The 17,286-nt window shown below is 43.4% G+C and overlaps 1 protein-coding gene across 4 annotated transcripts; it reads left to right on the top strand.

Moving 5' to 3' along the window:
• The first annotated feature begins 2,390 nt into the window (after positions 1–2,390).
• LOC110524515 (5'-AMP-activated protein kinase catalytic subunit alpha-2) lies at positions 2,391–16,591 on the top strand. Of its 4 annotated transcripts, XM_036978322.1 has the most exons (11): positions 2,393–2,588; positions 4,517–4,658; positions 7,687–7,780; positions 9,578–9,722; positions 10,262–10,349; positions 12,470–12,694; positions 12,857–13,019; positions 13,242–13,424; positions 13,696–13,851; positions 14,247–14,373; positions 14,652–16,591. In XM_036978322.1, the coding sequence occupies exons 1-11, from the start codon at positions 2,489–2,491 to the stop codon at positions 14,906–14,908; spliced, it is 1,680 nt and encodes a 559-aa protein (XP_036834217.1). In that variant the 5' UTR covers positions 2,393–2,488; the 3' UTR covers positions 14,909–16,591. The 4 variants fall into 4 exon arrangements, with proteins under 4 accessions (XP_036834220.1, XP_036834217.1, XP_036834218.1 ...); XM_036978323.1 differs by lacking the exons at positions 2,393–2,588; positions 7,687–7,780 and having other exon boundaries at positions 4,522–4,658; XM_036978324.1 differs by lacking the exons at positions 2,393–2,588; positions 4,517–4,658; positions 7,687–7,780; positions 9,578–9,722 and having other exon boundaries at positions 12,400–12,694.
• The last annotated feature ends 695 nt before the right edge of the window (positions 16,592–17,286 follow it).

The raw sequence follows: 17,286 nt of genomic DNA, 5'->3' as shown, positions 1-17,286 counted from the left end.
AGTTTGTTCAAAAAGGGTCAATGCAGGTAGCTGTTTGGTTAACTATTTAAACAACTATTAGCAGTCTTATGGCATGGGGGTAAGAAGATGTTCAGGGTCTTGTTGGTTCCAGACTTGGTGCATCGGTACCACTTGCCGTGCGGTAGCAGAGAGAACAGCCCATGACTTGGGTGGTTGGTGTTTTAGGGCCATACTCTGACACCGCCTGGTATAGAGGTCCTGGATGGAAGGAAGCTCAACCCCAGTGATGTACTTGGCCATAAGCACTACCCTCTGTGGCGCCTTGCAGTCGGATGCCAAGCAGTTGCCATACCAAGCGGTGATCCATTATCCCAAGAGGTCCAAACCTGATGACAAGGTCTCTGGTGTCATACTGCAATGTTCTTGAAGCCACTGCACTTAACCTGTCCTGCTTAGATTCAAATTAAAACACCAGCAGTCATCACCAAAAAAATAGAGATTGTCTGTGTGTGTAGAGTAATAGTTGAGAGTTCAGTTTAGAAAACGCAGATGTCTTTTACCTATCTGCATATTGAGGGTTTCGCCTGTCTGTCTGCCTGTCTGTTGTTGAGAGTTAAATGTATAGTCGTGGCCAAAAGTTTTGAGAATGACACAAATATTAATTTCCACAATGTTTAAAGGCATTGTTCGTCACCAAACTGTTCCTGGATGGTTGGGAGAAGTTGCTCTCGGAGGATGTGTTGGTACCATTCTTTATTCATGGCTGTGTTCTTAGGCAAAATTATGAGTGAGCCCACTCCCTTGGCTGAGAAGCAACCCACACATGAATGGTCTCAGGATGCTTTAATGTTGGCATGACACAGGACTGATGGTAGCGCTCACCTTGTCTTCTCCGAACAAGCTTTTTTCCAGATGCCCCAAACAATCGGAAAGGGGATTCATCAGAGAAAATGACTTTACCCCAGTCCTCAGCAGTCCAATCCCTGTACCTTTTGCGGAAAATCAGTCTGTCCCTAATGTTTTTCCTGGAGAGAAGTGGTTTCTTTGCTGCCCTTCTTGACACCAGGCCATCCTCCAAAAGTTTTTGGCTCACTGCGTGCAGATGCACTCACACCTGCCTGCTGCCATTCCTGAGCAAGCTTTGTTCTGGTGGTGCCCCAATCCCGCAGCTGAATCAACTTTAGAAGACGGTCCTGGCTCTTGCTGGACTTTCTTGGGCGCCCTGAAGCCTTCTTTACAACAATTGAACTGCTCTCCTTGAAGTTCTTGATGATCCGATAAATGGTTGATTTAGGTGCAATCTTACTGGCAGCAATATCCTTGCCTCTGAAGCCCTTTTTGTGCAAAGCAATGATGATGGCACGTGTTTCCTTGCAGGTAACCACAGTTGACAGAGGAAGAATAATGGTTCCAAGCACCACCCTCTTTTGAAGCTTCCAGTCTGTTATTCAAACTCAATCAGCATGACAGTGATCTCCAGCCTTGTCCTCGTCAACACTCACACCTGTGCTAATGAGAGAATCACTGACATGATGTCAGCTGGTCCTTTTGTGGCAGGGCTGAAATGCAGTGGAAATGTTTCTGGGGGATTCAGTTCATTTGCATGGCAAAGAGGGACTTTGCAATTAATTGCAATTCCTCTGATCACTCTTCATAACATTCTGGAGTATCTGCAAATTGCCATCATGCAAACTGAGGCAGCAGACTTTGTGAAAATTAATATTTGTGCCATTCTCAAAACTTTTGGCCATGACTGTAGTGTTGTCTTCTGTCTGTCAGTGCGCCTCATAGACATAGAGAGGAGCAGTGGTCCCAGGCACAAAAGTGTTACTGATGAACACCAATGAGTATAGGAGGCCAGGGGATCAACACTGAGCTCTGTCTGACATCTAGTGGTAGAAACACTCAACTGTGCCCTTGTTTAGAAAAAAAAATCCAACTGTACACTGTTCAGAAACAACCCCTCTTTTCCAATCTGGACAAATTAGTGATGTTTTTCTCCCTGAGTTAATTGATTGGCCAGAGAGTCCACTCACTGGTGCCCCAGGTCTGATTTGATTAGAGAGAAAGCAGAATGCAAAACATCAGTAGCCTGGGCCTACTGCTGGCCTTGAAGGCCAGATGTCAGCATTCCTTAACTAGCGTTTCTTGATAGGCACTGAGTTTATGGGAACGTAAATGTAACTATGGCGAGAGAACCAGGGCAATAACAATACTGTAGTATAGGACAGTATGTAATAACAGGCTACATTAATTATCTTACATTATGCCTAGAATAAATTACATGATCTGTAATTGATTTCTAACCCAATATTTGACAAGGCCCAGGCATATTTAACAAAAAAAAGCCTATATCTATAGGCTTCTCCTCCCCTCGCGCAATAGAGCTCCACGGTAGAGCGCTGTTGATATTCGAGATGAGAGTAGTTGGCTTGTCCAGTGTCCCGCGGACACACCTCCCCCGCACGTCGCGCTCGGCAGCCAGCGCACAGAGCAGAGAGCTCAAGCCTACCGGAGCCGTTTAAAGATGGCAGAACGACAGCAGAAACACGAAGGCGGCCGAGTGAAGATCGGACATTATCTTCTCGGAGACACTCTGGGCGTCGGCACCTTCGGCAAAGTAAAGAGTTAAGTCGCGTGCTTGTCCACGGTCATGTCGTGGGGACGTTTGCTGTTATTGAGTGTAAATACTCGTAGCCTGTGTTTTCGCCCCCAACTCTGTGGTGGGCTATTTAGATAGCTAGGCGAAGTACGTAGCTTTGGCTGCGTGGTTACGAATAGGCTAGAATATATTAAGGTTGTCTTCGTTTGTGTAGAGAATGTGGTTTGTTTAAGGTTAATTCTTCCAGCAGCATAGCATACCCTCCTGACCAGTCTCATCAGTAATGATAGGATTTATATGGATAATTAGGCTACCTTCGGCAACAATGATGGTGTAAACAAACAACTCGCACGTAATTGTAACGTCTGACCTTCAGTGAATGTCGAAGGTTGACTTTGCTAGTGGCAGTAGACCTTTAAACTTGTCTTGTGGCTATGGACATTTTAAAACTAAAATAAACCGTAACGTCATAGCTAAATAGTGCTCATCATCACCAGTATTCCTCAATCAAATCATGGTGTGAATTATCCCATGGCATGGACAGAATGAGCATTTAGAACGCCTCATTAAATGACCTCGTCTTCCCCTCAGCAGTCTCAACTTGACCTTGTCGAATGCAGACCCCACTCGAGAATCCTCCCCTTCCTCTCCCACTGCGCTGCAAGTGGTGTGCTAGATTTGAGACATTAGTAGGAGAGTAACCAGCTACTAGCCAACAATAAGTGTTTATTCTTTGTTACAGACAGACAATATTGTTACAGACGGCCAATAACCGTGTGGCTACAGACAGACTATAATAATGTTAATACAACGTGACAGACAGGTCGCACTTGACTTATTCACCTTGAAGTTAATGTGTGTAGGCTTTAGGCTTACTGTAATTGGTGTGTTGTCTTTAACCTGTTTAACTGAATGTTACTTACTGTTGTGAACAGATATAGCTAGTCCAGTAATGTGGAAATAGAGATGTTCTGACTCATGTCAAGTTGACTACTATGAAACAGCCACGATTCTGTTCTTTATCAGGCAATACATGTTTAGCTGAGTAGTATACACATTACAGCACACATTTCCCTAGCTGTCGAAAAAAAAACTTCTATGTCCGTATGCAGTGTTTTCAGCGGTTACATTCGCCCACATTTGGCTCCATGTGAATTACAATTCCAACGCGGTATTTTAACGTTTCGAAAAGTCAACAATAATCGCTTGCATACCGGTTCTCGAAACATATGCTGATATGCCCCTTATCTTTCATATCAGAGAGAAAGAATCCAGTGCCTCGTTAGTTTACACACTTGTTTGGAGCGCGCTAGATAGCTAATTACACAGGTTTTTACACTGAACAAAAATATAAACGCAACATGCAACAATTTGAAAGATTTTACTGATTTACAGTTCACATGTCAATCAGTCAATTTAAATACATTCATTAGACCATAATATATGGATTTCACATAACTGGGAATACAATTATGCATCACAGAGACCAGTTATGGTCACAGAGACCTTAAAAATTATGTTCGCTGTCCATAGTTAATTTCCTGCCCATACCATTGGTGCACTATGTTCATAATGTTGACATTTGAAAACCGTTTGCCCACACAATACAGTTCAAACTGGGATTTATTCTGGGATTTATTCGTGAAGAGGACACCTTTCAGGTGGATGGATTATCTTGGCAAATGAGAAATGCTCACTAATGGATGTAAACAAATTTGTGCAAAACATTTTAGATAAAAAAGCTTTTTGTGTGTATGGAACATTTCCGGGATCTTTTATTTCAGCTCATGAATCATGGGACCAACACTTCACATGTTGCGTTTTATATTTTTGTTCAGTGTATATATGTGTCCCATCAGCACAATTTGTGCCTTATAGCCTACATTGCAGCAATTGAACAGAAACATTCTAGTTGGTTAATGTGTGTTTCTGTCTGTCCTGTCTGTCTGGTAGTTGGAGAGCACCAGTTGACAGGTCATAAGGTGGCAGTGAAGATCCTGAACAGACAGAAAATCAGGAGTCTGGACGTGGTGGGCAAGATCAAACGAGAAATACAGAACCTCAAACTATTCAGACACCCTCATATCATCAAACTGTGAGTACAACATACACACACATAGACTCAGTGTTTGTTTAGGGGGGGGGGGGGGGGGGGGGGGGGGGAGTGATGCATTAGCCTAAATTTAAACTGACAAAAGCACATATCACAGCATATTACAGGTCGCAGAGTGATCTACCATTTTTGGGTTGGAGAATGACTGTGAGAAGCTCAGTTCTGGTGACTTTTAAAAATGATATCCTACTCCAATGAAGGAAAAATATACAGTTGAAGTCGAAAGTTGACATACACCTTAGCCAAATTAATTTAAACTTAGTTTTTCACAATTCCTGACATTTAATCCTAGTAAAAAGTCCATGTCTTAGGATCACCACTTCATTTTAAGAATGTGAAATGTCAGAATAATAGTTGAGAGAGTGATTTATTTCAGCTTTTATTTCTTTCATCACATTCTCAGTGGGTCAGATGTTTACATACACTTAATTAGTATTTGGTAGCATTGCCTTTAAATTGCTTAACTTGGATCCAACGTTTCGGGTAGCCTTCCACAAGCTTCCTACAATAAGCTGGGTGAATTTTGGCCCATTCCTCCTGACAGAGCTGGTGTAACTGAGTCAGGTTTGTAGGCCTCCTTGCTCGCTTACGCTTTTTCAGTTCTGCCCACACATTTTCTGTAGGATTGAGGTCAGGGTTTGTGATGGCCATTCCAATACTTTGACTTTGTTGTCCTGAAGCCATTTTGCCACAACTTTAGAAGTACGCTTTGGGGTCATTGTCCATTTGGAAGACCCATTTGCAACCAAGCTTTAACTTCCTGACTGATGTCTTGAGATGTTGCTTCAATATATCCACATAATTGTCCTGCCTCATGATGCCATCTATTTTGTGAAGTGCACTAGTCCCTCCTGCAGGAAAGCACCCCCACAACATGATGCTGCCACCCCAGTGCTTCACGGTTGGGATGGTGTTCTTCGGCTTGCAAGCCTCCCCCTTTTTTCTCCAAACATAACAATGGTCATTATCGCCAAACAGTTCTATTTTTGTTGCAAACCGTTGCTTCTTCCTTTCTGAGCGGCCTTTCAGGTTATGTCGATATAGGACTCGTTTTACTGTAGATATAGATACTTTTGTACCTGTTTCCTCCAGCATATTCAAATGTCCTTTGCTGTTGTTCTGGAATTGATTTGCACTTTTCGCAGCAAAGTACATTCATCTCTAGGAGACCGACTGCGTCTCCTTCCTGAGTGGTATGACGGCTGTGTGGGCCCATGGTGTTTATACTTGCGTACTATCGTTTGTACAGATGAACGTGGTACCTTCAGGCGTTTGGAAATTGCTCCCAAGGATGAACCAGTGGACGTCTACAACAAAAAATTCTGAGGTCTTGGCTGATTTCTTTTGATTTTCCCATGATGTCAAGCAGAGGCACTGAGTTTGAAGGTAGGCCTTAAAATACATCCACAGGTACACCTCCAATTGACTCAAATGATGTCAATTAGCCTATCTGAAGCTTCTAAAGTCATGACATCATTTTCTGGAATTTTCCAAGCTGTTTAAGGCACAGTCAACTTAGTGTATATAAACTTCTGACCCACTGGAATTGTGATGCAGTGAATTCTAAGTGAAATAATCTGTCTGTAAACAATTGTTGGAAAAATGACTTGTGTCATGCACAAATTAGATGTCCCAACCGACTTGCCAAAACTATAGTTTGTTTTAACAAGAAATTTGTGGAGTGGTTGAAAAAACAGTTTTAATGACTCCAACCTAAGTGCATGTAAACCTCCGACTTCAACTGTATATATGCTAACACATGATGCTGACACTATAATTGCCCCCTCTAGAAATGAGCCCAATATAACTTATTAGTCCATATGATCAGGCAGGTGTGTTATTTAGCAATAATTATTATCGCCTGATGTAGCCCACCTGATGCAGCATAGTGGCTATAAATAAATGGGCTGAGGGTTGCCCCATGTACCGCATTGGGCTAGTCATTAGCTAGCTCACAAACTCTAAATTCTAAACATTAGGCTATTGCAAGCTTATTGCAAGTTGTAGCAACATATTGATGACTTGAAATTCCACCCAAAGAAAAACATTGCACTGGCACTCAGCCAACCAAGGATCACCTTTCTACTGTGAATATAATGTAGGCTGACCTGTTAAACCTGGCGTGTTACATTTAGCCTCAGTCTTCCCTGTGCATTCAACGCCATTGGCGACCACTAACGCACATAAACCATGTCACTGCTAAAAACGTGTATTTTATTTTTAGGGGTAGATCAGCTTTAATACTGCAGATAGATTGCAGCTTCCATCAATGTAGTTGTCTGCATCATTTCCAATCCCCTATATATTTTTTGTAAATATATACTGTACATATACACTACAGTTCAAAAGTTTGGGGTCACTTAGAAATGTCCTTGTTTTTGAAAGAAGAGCAAATGTTTTTTGTCCATTTAAAATAACATTGAATTGATCAGAAATACAGTGTAGACATTGTTAATGTTGTAAATTACCATTGTAGCTGGAAACGGCTGATTTTTAATAGAATATCTACATAGGCGTACAGAGGCCCATTATCAGCAACCATCACTCCTGTGTTAGCTAATCCAAGTTTTATCATTTTAAAAAGCTAATTGATCATTAGAAAACCCTTGCAATTATGTTAGCACAGCTGAAAACTGTTGTTCTGATTGAAGAAGCAATAAAAATTTGAATGCGCCTCGAGGAATATTATTTTTCTCGCATCGAATGTCTTTCGCTCTCTTTCTCTAGCTCTCTCCAGCTTTCTCTCTCTCTCTCTCTCTCTCTGGGAGTGTTAATTTTAGGGTTAGGCCACAGTGACAGTGTGAGCTATGGTAGACATTTGTTGGCTGCTCTCAGAACAGTGTAATGAAATGACAGACTTTCAGCCTTTCCCAATGTATTCAGCACAATAGCCCTGTCTCTGTGAGAGAAGGAAGGAAACGAAAGAGAACAAGTGTATTTCTGACATTTCTCCTGAGTATTTAAGTGTGTGTGTGTGTGTGTGTGTGTGTGTGTGTGTGTGTGTGTGTAGGTACCAGGTGATCAGTACGCCTACAGATTTCTTCATGGTGATGGAGTATGTTTCAGGAGGAGAGCTGTTTGACTACATCTGCAAACACGGACGGGTGATATATGAAATTGTATTTGTCACATCCGCCAAATTTGTATTTATTATGGATCCCCATTAGATCCCCACTGCCAAAGCAGCAGCTACTCTTCCTGGGGTCCAGCAAAATGAAGGCAGTTTATACAATTTTAAAACATTACAATACATTCACATATTTTACAACACACTGTGTGCCCTCAGGCCCCTACTCCACCACTACCACATATCTACATTACTACATCCGTGCGTGTGTGTGCATGTGTCTGTGTCAATGTTTGTGTTGCTTCACAGTCCCCGCTGTTCCATAAGGTGTTTTTTTACCTGGTTTTTTAAATCTAATTTTACTGCTTGTGTCAGTTACTTGATGTGGAATAGAGTTCCATGTAGTCATGGCTCTATGTAGTGCTGTGTGCCTCCCATAGTCTGTTCTGGACTTGGAGACTTTGAAGAGACCTCTTGTGGCATGTCTTGTGGGGTATGCATGGGTGTCCAAGCTGTGTGCCAGTAGTTTGCATTCAACATGTCAATACCTCTCATAAATAAAAGTAGTGACATGCATATTATTAATATTAGTTCTCGGTGTGCATCCATGCTGCCCTGTTCTGAGCTAATAGCAACGTTTTTTTTTTTGTGGCACCTGACAACACGACTGAACAGTAGTCAAGGTGTGACAAAACTAGGGCCTGTAGGACCTGCCTTGTTGATAGTGTTGTTAAGAAGGCAGAGCATCACTTTGTTATAGACAGACTTCTTCCCATCTTAGCTACTACTGTATCAATATGTTTTGACCATGACAGTTTACAATCTAGTGTTACTCCAATCAGTTTAGTCATCTCAACTTGCTAAATTTCCACAATATTTATTACAAGATTTAGTTGAGGTTTAGGGTTTAGTGAGTGTGTTGTTCCAAATACAATGCTTTTAGTTTTAGAGCTAAAATACAACAGGTATTACAATGAAATGCTTACTTAAAAGCCCTTAACCAGCAATACAGTTAAGAAAAAATAAGTGTTAAAGGATTTACTAAATAAACTGAAGTAAACAAATAAAAATAGAAAAATAACAAATAATTAAAGAGCAACAACAAAATACCAGTAATATGAGGTAATATGTAGGTAGAGGTAAAGTGACTATGCATAGATAATAAACAGAGTAGCAGGAGTGTATAAATGGGGGAGAGGGGGGTTAATGCGAATAGTCTGGGTAACTATTTGATTAGCTGTTCAGGAGTCTTATGACTTGGGGGTAGAAGCTGTTAAGAAGCCTTTTGAACCTAGACTTGGTGCTCTGGAACCACTTGCCGTGCGGTAGCAGAGAGAACAGTCTATGACTGCGGTGGCTAGAGTCTTTGGCAATTTTTAGGGTCTTCCTCTGACTTACTGTCCTCTGTAGTGCCCTGCGGTCGGAGTTGGAGCAGTTGCCATACCAGCCGGTGATGCAACCAGTCAGGATGCTCTCGATGGTGCAGCTGTAGAACTTTTTGAGGATCTGAGAATCCATGCCAAATCTTTTCATTATCATGAGGGGGAATAGGTGTTGCCGTGCCCTCTTCACGACTGCCTTGGTGTGTTTGGACCATGACAGTTCGTTGGTGATGTGGACACCAAGGAACTTGAAGCTCTCAACCTTCTCCACTACAGCCCCGTCAATGAAATATACGACTGACTGACTGACTGGACTGTCTGGATTGATTGATTGATAGATATAGACAGAGGCCATTATATGGTGACATTTGTCATAGTGACAGTATGTAGTATCATTAGAATAGAATAATCTAGTAACCTCCTACTCTTTACCTCATATTGTGTGTTTTTAGGTAGAAGACAAAGAGGCTCGTCGGTTGTTCCAACAGATCATCTCAGGGGTAGACTACTGCCACAGACACATGGTGGTGCACAGAGACCTCAAACCTGAGAATGTTCTGCTGGACCATTCCAAGAACGCCAAGATAGCTGATTTTGGTATGCTACACACACTCATGCATGCACATAACAAATTGAGTTAGCCACTATATTAGCAGTAGCAAATGTCAAACAAAACCACTTGTCTTTTAGAATATACTGACACCTATATGACTCTGATTACTCTGGACAGGGGGCTTGGGTGGGGTGCGTGTGTTTGGAGGAAGGGGGTTGTTGCTTAGCAAAAGGCAGGTCTGATATCCACTCTGGCAAGGAGCCCTGTCAGGCCCTGTGTCACTTGATCATAGCGAGAGAAGGGGAGAAAAAGGGGAAGAGCGAGAGAGAGGAGGGAAGAGAGAAGATCCTGGGAGGGTTAGTTAAGGTGAGATAAGGTTAGGGAGAAGTTGATCCGATCAGCGCAGCATGTGTGGAGCTTAGAGGACTGGGTTAGTAAAGCAGAATAAAAACATTACACCGGCCTAGAGACCTAACCATGGCACAACCTAACACTAACCCTCTCTTAACATAGTTCCAAGATAGCTTCAGGAACTTAATATTGAAGATAATGTTGTTAAAAAATGATGTGCTCTGGTCAACAGGGTTGTCAAACATGATGTCAGATGGGGAGTTCCTGAGGACCAGCTGTGGATCTCCCAACTACGCTGCTCCTGAAGTCATCTCTGGAAGGTGTTTTTTAAATTTATATTTCACCTTTATTTAACCAGGTTGGCCAGTTGAGAACAAGTTCTCATTTACAACTGCGACCTGGCCTAGATAAAGCAAAGCAGTGCGACAAACAACACAGAGTTACACATGAAATAAACAAACATACAGTCAATAATACAATAATCAATAATACAATAGAAAAAGTCTATACAGTGTGTGCAAATGAGGTAGGATAAGGTAAGACAATAAATAGGCCATAGTGTTGAAATAATTACAATATAGTAAATAAACACTCGAGTGATAATGTGCAGAAGATGAATGTGCAAGTAGAGATACTGGGGTGTAAAGGAGCAAAATAAATAACAGCATGGGGATGAGGTAGTTGGATGGTCTATTTACAGATAGGCTATGTACAGGTACAGTGATCTGGTGAGCTTCTCTGACAGCTGGTGCTTAAAGTTAGTGAGGGAGATATGAGTCTCCAGCTTCTGTGATTTTTGCAGTTCGTTCCAGTCATTGGCAACATAGAACTGGAAGGAAAGGCGGCCAAAGGAGGAATTGGCTTTGGTGGTGACCAGTGCAATATACCTGCTGGAGTGCATGCTACGGGTGGGGGCTGCTATGGTGACCAGTGAGCTGAGATAAGGCGGGGCTTTACCTAGCAAAGACTTATAGATGACCTGGAGCCAGTGGGTTTGTCGACGAATATGAAGCGAGGGCAAGTCAACGAGAGCATACAGGTCGCAGTGGTGGGTAGTATATGGGGCTTTAGTGACAAAACGGATGGCACTGTGATAGACTGCATCCAAGTTGCTGAGTAGAGTGTTGCAGGCTATTTTGTAAATGACGTCAAGGATTGGTAGGATAGTCAGTTTTACGAGGGTATGTTTGGCAGCACGAGTGAAAGATGCTTTGTTGCGAAATAGGAAGCCGATTCTAGATTTAATTTTGGATTGGAGATGCTTAATGTGAGTCTGGAAGAACAGTTTATAGCCTAGACACCTAGGTATTTGTAGTTGTCCACATATTCTCAGTCGGAACCGTCCAGAGTAGTGATGCGGGCAGCGATCGTTTGAAGAGCATGCATTTAGTTTTACTTGCATTTAAGAGCAGTTGGAGGCCACAGAAGGACAGTTGGATGGCATTGACGCTCTTCTGGCCAAGGAGGGGCCAGAAGTATACAGAATGGTGTCGTCTGCGTAGAGGTGGATCAGAGAATCACCAGCAGCAAGAGGGACATCATTGATGTATACAGAGAAGCGAGTCGGCCCAAGAATTGAACCCTGTGGCACCCCCATAGACTGCCAGAGGTCAGGACAACAGGCCCTCCGATTTTGTGTGTTTAGGTTGTACGTATGCAGGTCCTAAGGTTGATACTGTAGGACAGGGGTACTCAAATACTATTTGAGAATGTCCGGACACAAAAATGGCCTAGGTGGCAAAAGTCTGGATGGATATATTGGCATTTATTGGCATAGTAACAAACACCCACCTGGTGACCCATCTGATCTCTCCAGGAATAATCGGACCCTCCGCTACCTGCACCATTTCGATTTCTAACAAACACACACATACACGCGTACTGTCCATGACACAAACTGTTCAGACCTTTCTTGTTGGGAGAGTGAAAAGTTGTAGTTTAAAGCTATTTTCATGCAATTTGACACATTTTGCCATGTTTTATGCATGTTCATATAATACAAGCTGCTAATGCACTACCAAATTTAGAAATGGCACCTTTTGCATTCTACTATTACAACCTGACCGAGTTCCTTAAAGCTGCAATATGTAACATTTTGGGTGACCTGATCAAATTTACATAGAGCACATAGAACAGATCTACCTTCTATATGTCTTTCTTCTATATTTCTTTTTTTTTTTTTTTTTTTTTTTAAATCACAAAAGTAGTGCACTGGGCCTTTACTAGTCCAGTATTACCAGACCGATATGCAGTCTGTAGCACAGGCAAATAACAATTCCGGGTTCGGATCTGGACCCCGCGGTCTGCCAATTGAGTATGGTTGCTTTAGGATGTTGTGGTGTGATCCTGTATGCTTTGCTTTGGTAACAGGTTATATGCTGGCCCTGAAGTGGATATATGGAGCTGTGGTGTGATCCTGTATGCGTTGCTTTGGTAACAGGTTATATGCTGGCCCTGAAGTGGATATATGGAGCTGTGGTGTGATCCTGTATGCGTTGCTGTGTGGGACTCTACCCTTTGATGACGAACATGTTCCCACGCTGTTTAAGAAGATCAGAGGGGGCGTGTTCTATATGCCAGAATACCTCACTCGCCCCGTCGCCTCCCTGCTGCTGCTCATGCTGCAGGTTGACCCATTGAAGAGAGCCACCATTAAAGACATTAGGTAACACCTGACCTCTAACCTTCCCTACTGATGATGCTGATGTTTTTAATGGGATAAAACTGGCAAACCTAGCCACATGCTGGTTTGTGGTGGTTCAAGGTTGGTCCAGAGTGAAAGAATAGAATAATCATGGACAGTAACTTATTTTGTGTGTGTGTGTAGGGAACATGAGTGGTTTAAGCAGGACCTGCCAGGCTACCTGTTTCCTGAGGACCTGTCTTATGACTCTACGGTTCTGGACGAAGAGGCCGTCAGGGAGGTGTGCGACAAGTTTGAGAGCACCGAGTCTGAGGTGATGTCCAGCCTGTACAGCGGAGACCCCCAGGTACATACTGGACATGTGCACACACACATGCTTAGTCATACAGTACACAGACAAACACACTCCCCCTCTCCCTCAACTCTCCTCTCTCTCCCTCCCCTCTCTCCCTCAACTCTCCTCTCTCTCCCTCCCACCTCTCTCCCTCCTTTTTCTTGCTCTCTCCCTCGCCTTCCCTCTCTCCTTTCCGCTCTCCTTCTCTCTCTCTCTCATTCTTTCTCTCTCTAGGACCAGCTGGCGGTAGCATACCATCTGATTATAGATAACCGTCGTATCATGACCCAGGCCAGTGAGTTCTACCTGGCCTCCAGCCCTCCCCAGGGCTCCTTCATGGAGGATGGCATGCCCCTGCCTCCCGGGGTCAAACCACACCCAGAGAGGATGCCCCCCCTGCTGATAGACAGCCCTAAGGCAAGCAGCTGTACCTGGTTCTATTTTATGAACTAATTAAACCGACTATCGTCGTGTCTAATGTTTATATAAAATCAGATACAATACCTCTAAAGTGTAAACACTTGATGAAGTGCTTCTTCTGTAATAACAGTCTAGCACTCAAAAACAACACTGTTGGAATGTAAATGCAACATTGGCAGTATAGTATATTTGCGTGCAGTCTTGTCCTCATGTATTTGTTGCTGCTTGTTGAGGAAAATGAAAGATTCTCTCCTCTCTCTGTCTGCAGGCACGCTGCCCGCTGGATGCCCTCAACACCACCAGAGCCAAACCCCTGGCAGTGAAGAAAGCCAAGTGGCACCTGGGCATCAGGAGTCAGAGCAGACCCTATGACATCATGGCTGAGGTCTACAGGGCTATGAGACAGCTACAGTATGACTGGAAGGTGAGGCGTGGTGTGTGTGTGTATATGGTAAATGTTAAGGTGTGTTGTGTGCGTATATGGTACATGTCATGGTGTGTGTGTGTGTGTGTATATGGTACATGTTACGGTGTGTGTGCGTGTTTTGTGTGTGTATATGGTACATGTTAAGGTGTGTGTGTATATGGTACATGTTAAGGTGTGTGTGTGTATATGGTACATGTTAAGGTGTGTGCGTGTTTTGTGTGTGTGTGTATATGGTACATGTTAAGGTGTGTGTGTGTGTGTATGTATATGGTACATGTTAAGGTGTGTGTGTGTGTGTGTGTGTGTGTATATGGTACATGTTAAGGTGTGTGTGTGGTACATGTTAAGGTGTGTGTGTGTATATGGTACATGTTAAGGTGTGTTATGTGCAGGTGGTGAACCCCTACCACCTGCGTGTTCGGAGTAAGAACCCAGTAACAGACAACCTGGTGAAGATGAGTCTCCAGCTGTACCAGGTGGACAACAGATCCTACCTGCTGGACTTCAAGAGCATCGATGGTATAACAGCTCTATAACATGACTTATGCTATAATATACACCAAAGCAAACTGTCCTTAGATACCTGGGTAAACCGTGGTAACTGATCTTTCTAATAAGTTTAAAAAGTACAGTTACTACAGTTTACCCAGGTATCTAAGGACAGTTTGCTTTGGTGTGTAACAGCATTTAGATTTTCCTGTTATTACAATTGTACAACAATTACTGAGTACAGATGAGTAGCTACAAAAACAAACACTAACCTTTCCTCTCCTTACTGCTCATTTCCCCCTCTCCAGATGACATCATGGAGGCAGTAGGATTTAAGTCAGGTTCTTCCACCCCTCAGAGGTCAGGCTCCACTGCAGGGCTCCATAGACCCAGACTCAGTGTGGACTCAGCCTTACCTGCCGTGGATCTCCCCCAGCTCAGCTCCTCCCTGCCTGGGTCGCTGTGCGCCAGCGCTGCCCTCATCACCTCCACCCCACACCAGGGCAGCCACACCATGGACTTCTTTGAGATGTGTGCCAGTCTCATCACCACACTGGCCCGCTAGAGAAGGTTAACCCCGCTGGATAACGTGAAGTCAGGAAAACTCCAGGTCCTACTTGCACAACCTCTAAAACAGAACCCTGCCCTGAGCCTTGTAGTTAGACAGTTTGATATCGATGTGATCCTGGCCTAAGTTTAGTAGAGCACTGTCCGCCTAACCACATATCTAGGGTCAGTTGTGTGTTGTTACCTCCCTATGTTATAGGTTTGGGCTGGGCCTGGGAAACTGATTCTAGATCTGTGGTTAGGCTTCCTGTCTGTCGAGAGCCAGTCTTGCCATGGGAAAGGTTAGGGGTTAGAGATCAAACTTGCTGGGGCAGGGTCACGTTAGGTCAAATCTACTTCATCCCATAGACTGTATGGGCAGCTCCTCCCACATTACTCTCAACCTCCAATCAGCTGCGGAATAACTGCAAACAATTTTACGCATCCGGTTTTCAGGGATACAGTTAATTCAACTTAGCTTTCTTTTCCACTGAAAACCGGTTGTGTGAACTCCACTAAGACATTTATTTTATGCCTACTATGTTAGGTTACACATTTAATTTTTATTTTAAATGGTTTTTATGACAGATTGTTACCCATATATTTATATTACTATCATTTTGAGTAGATGATTGAATGACATACCAAAACAAATTGTTTTAAAGGTTGTGTGTGGTTACTGATTATTGAAGCACTGCTGATGTTTGAAGAGATTTTAGGTGATGAGGTCGTAGAGAGGAGGCTAGCTGACTGGCAATATTGTTCTGTGGATTAGTTGGCATTGATGCTAACGTGGCTACCAGACGGAGGGAGGGAAGTGTGTCTGTAGCGAGCCTCAGAGGACTCTACGGCACAGAACCTTTCTCTAGGTGCCTTAACACAAATGTTGCTTCTAGCTTGGTGGCAATGTTTTGTTTGTAGAATGGAAACCATACGTGTGTGTAAAGGAGTGACAGACCAGAGCTTGCCATCGATTGGTCAGGAGGAGAATACATACTGTAGTTAGTCAGCAGCATACTCTCCTGCATACCAATACCACTGCTGGCTTGCTTCTGAAGCTAAGCAGGGTTGGTCCTGGTCAGTCCCTGGATGGGAGACCAGATGCTGCTGGAAGTGGTGTTGGAGGGCCAGTAGGAGGCACTCTTTCCTCTGGTCTAAAAAAAATAAATATCCCAATTGGGCACACTACCCTGGAGGTTGCTGACTTTCGGATGGGATGTTAAACATCCCATGGCACTTATCGTAAGTGTTAACCCAGTGTCCTGGCTAAATTCCCAATCTGGCCCTTAAACCATCACGGTCACCTAATCATCCCCAGCTTACAATTGGCTCATTCATCCCTCTCCCCTGTAACTATTCCCCAGGTTGTTGCAAATGAGAACGTGTTCTCAGTCAACTTACCTGGTGAGGACTGGGCTCTGGCTATCTGATTCATGCTAGTGTGTGTTTTGGTACCATGAAGGTGATCTGTTAGTGTGTTTTGAGCCACAGAGAAAAGATCCTAAACCTCTTCTATCCTAAGTAGCAGTGAGTGCACTCTGTATGGAGACTAAACATTCAATACGGAACCCAGACCTACCTATATTAGATAGATATAGAGCAGTGTTTCCCAAACTCGGTCCTGGGGACCCAAAAGGGAGCACATTTAGTTTTGCCCTAGCGCTAAACATCTGAATCAGCTGTGTAGTGCTAAGGCAAAAAACTAAACGCGCACCCAATAGGGGAAACACTACTACAGAGCCTGGTTTGATCCCGGGCTGTATCCCACAACTGGCCGTGATCGGGAGTCCCATAGGGCGGTGCACAATTGGCCCAGCGTCATTCGGGGTAGGCTGTCATTGTAAAAGAAGAATTTGTTCTTAACCGACTTGCCTAGTTAAAGACTGTAGCCACTACAGGGCCAGGGAGAAACTCTGCTCCAAGACTCATGCAATTACCCATAGCAACACCCCTGTTCTCTGCTCATACAAGGGGAAGATATTTACACACATCCACTCTACCATTGTAAGGGTTAAGGTGTGTTGTCACTGTCACAGTGAAATGTACCTCTCCCTCAGTCTGTTACATGCACTGCATGGTGTTGTTCTGATTTGCACTTTACTGAGAATTTGTCAAACACAAACTGACCTATACAGTAGACTGCTGCTTTGAGTTTATGAACCACCAGATCACAACTAGCAGAGCTGGAGGCTAAATGTTACATCTCTTTAATACTTATGGGAAATTCACTGGGCATATAAAAAAAATAAGACAAGTCTCATATGGCAGGCATCCTATTCCCTGTGTAGTGCACTACATTTGACTGAGCCCTATGTGGCTAACCCTCTGTCACTTAGTTTATGACAGGGAATAGGGTGTCATGAGACACAGAAGTAGGTGGATACAGTGAGTTGTCCT

The sequence above is a fragment of the Oncorhynchus mykiss genome, chromosome 5 (genome assembly GCF_013265735.2).
Source record: "Oncorhynchus mykiss isolate Arlee chromosome 5, USDA_OmykA_1.1, whole genome shotgun sequence".
NCBI classification, from domain to species: domain Eukaryota; kingdom Metazoa; phylum Chordata; class Actinopteri; order Salmoniformes; family Salmonidae; genus Oncorhynchus; species Oncorhynchus mykiss.
This window is presented reverse-complemented; position numbering and strand designations above follow the sequence as displayed.

What these genes read in the sequence shown, in the direction of transcription:
- LOC110524515 (XM_036978322.1), top strand. Translation starts at nt 2,489, where the DNA reads ATGGCAGAACGACAGCAGAAACACGAAGGCGGCCGAGTGAAGATCGGA. An exon ending in TGTACAGCGGAGACCCCCAG is followed by an intron (nt 13,020 to 13,241) that starts GTACATACTGGA and finishes TTCTCTCTCTAG; the next exon opens with GACCAGCTGGCGGTAGCATA. An exon ending in GGACTTCAAGAGCATCGATG is followed by an intron (nt 14,374 to 14,651) that starts GTATAACAGCTC and finishes CCCCCTCTCCAG; the next exon opens with ATGACATCATGGAGGCAGTA.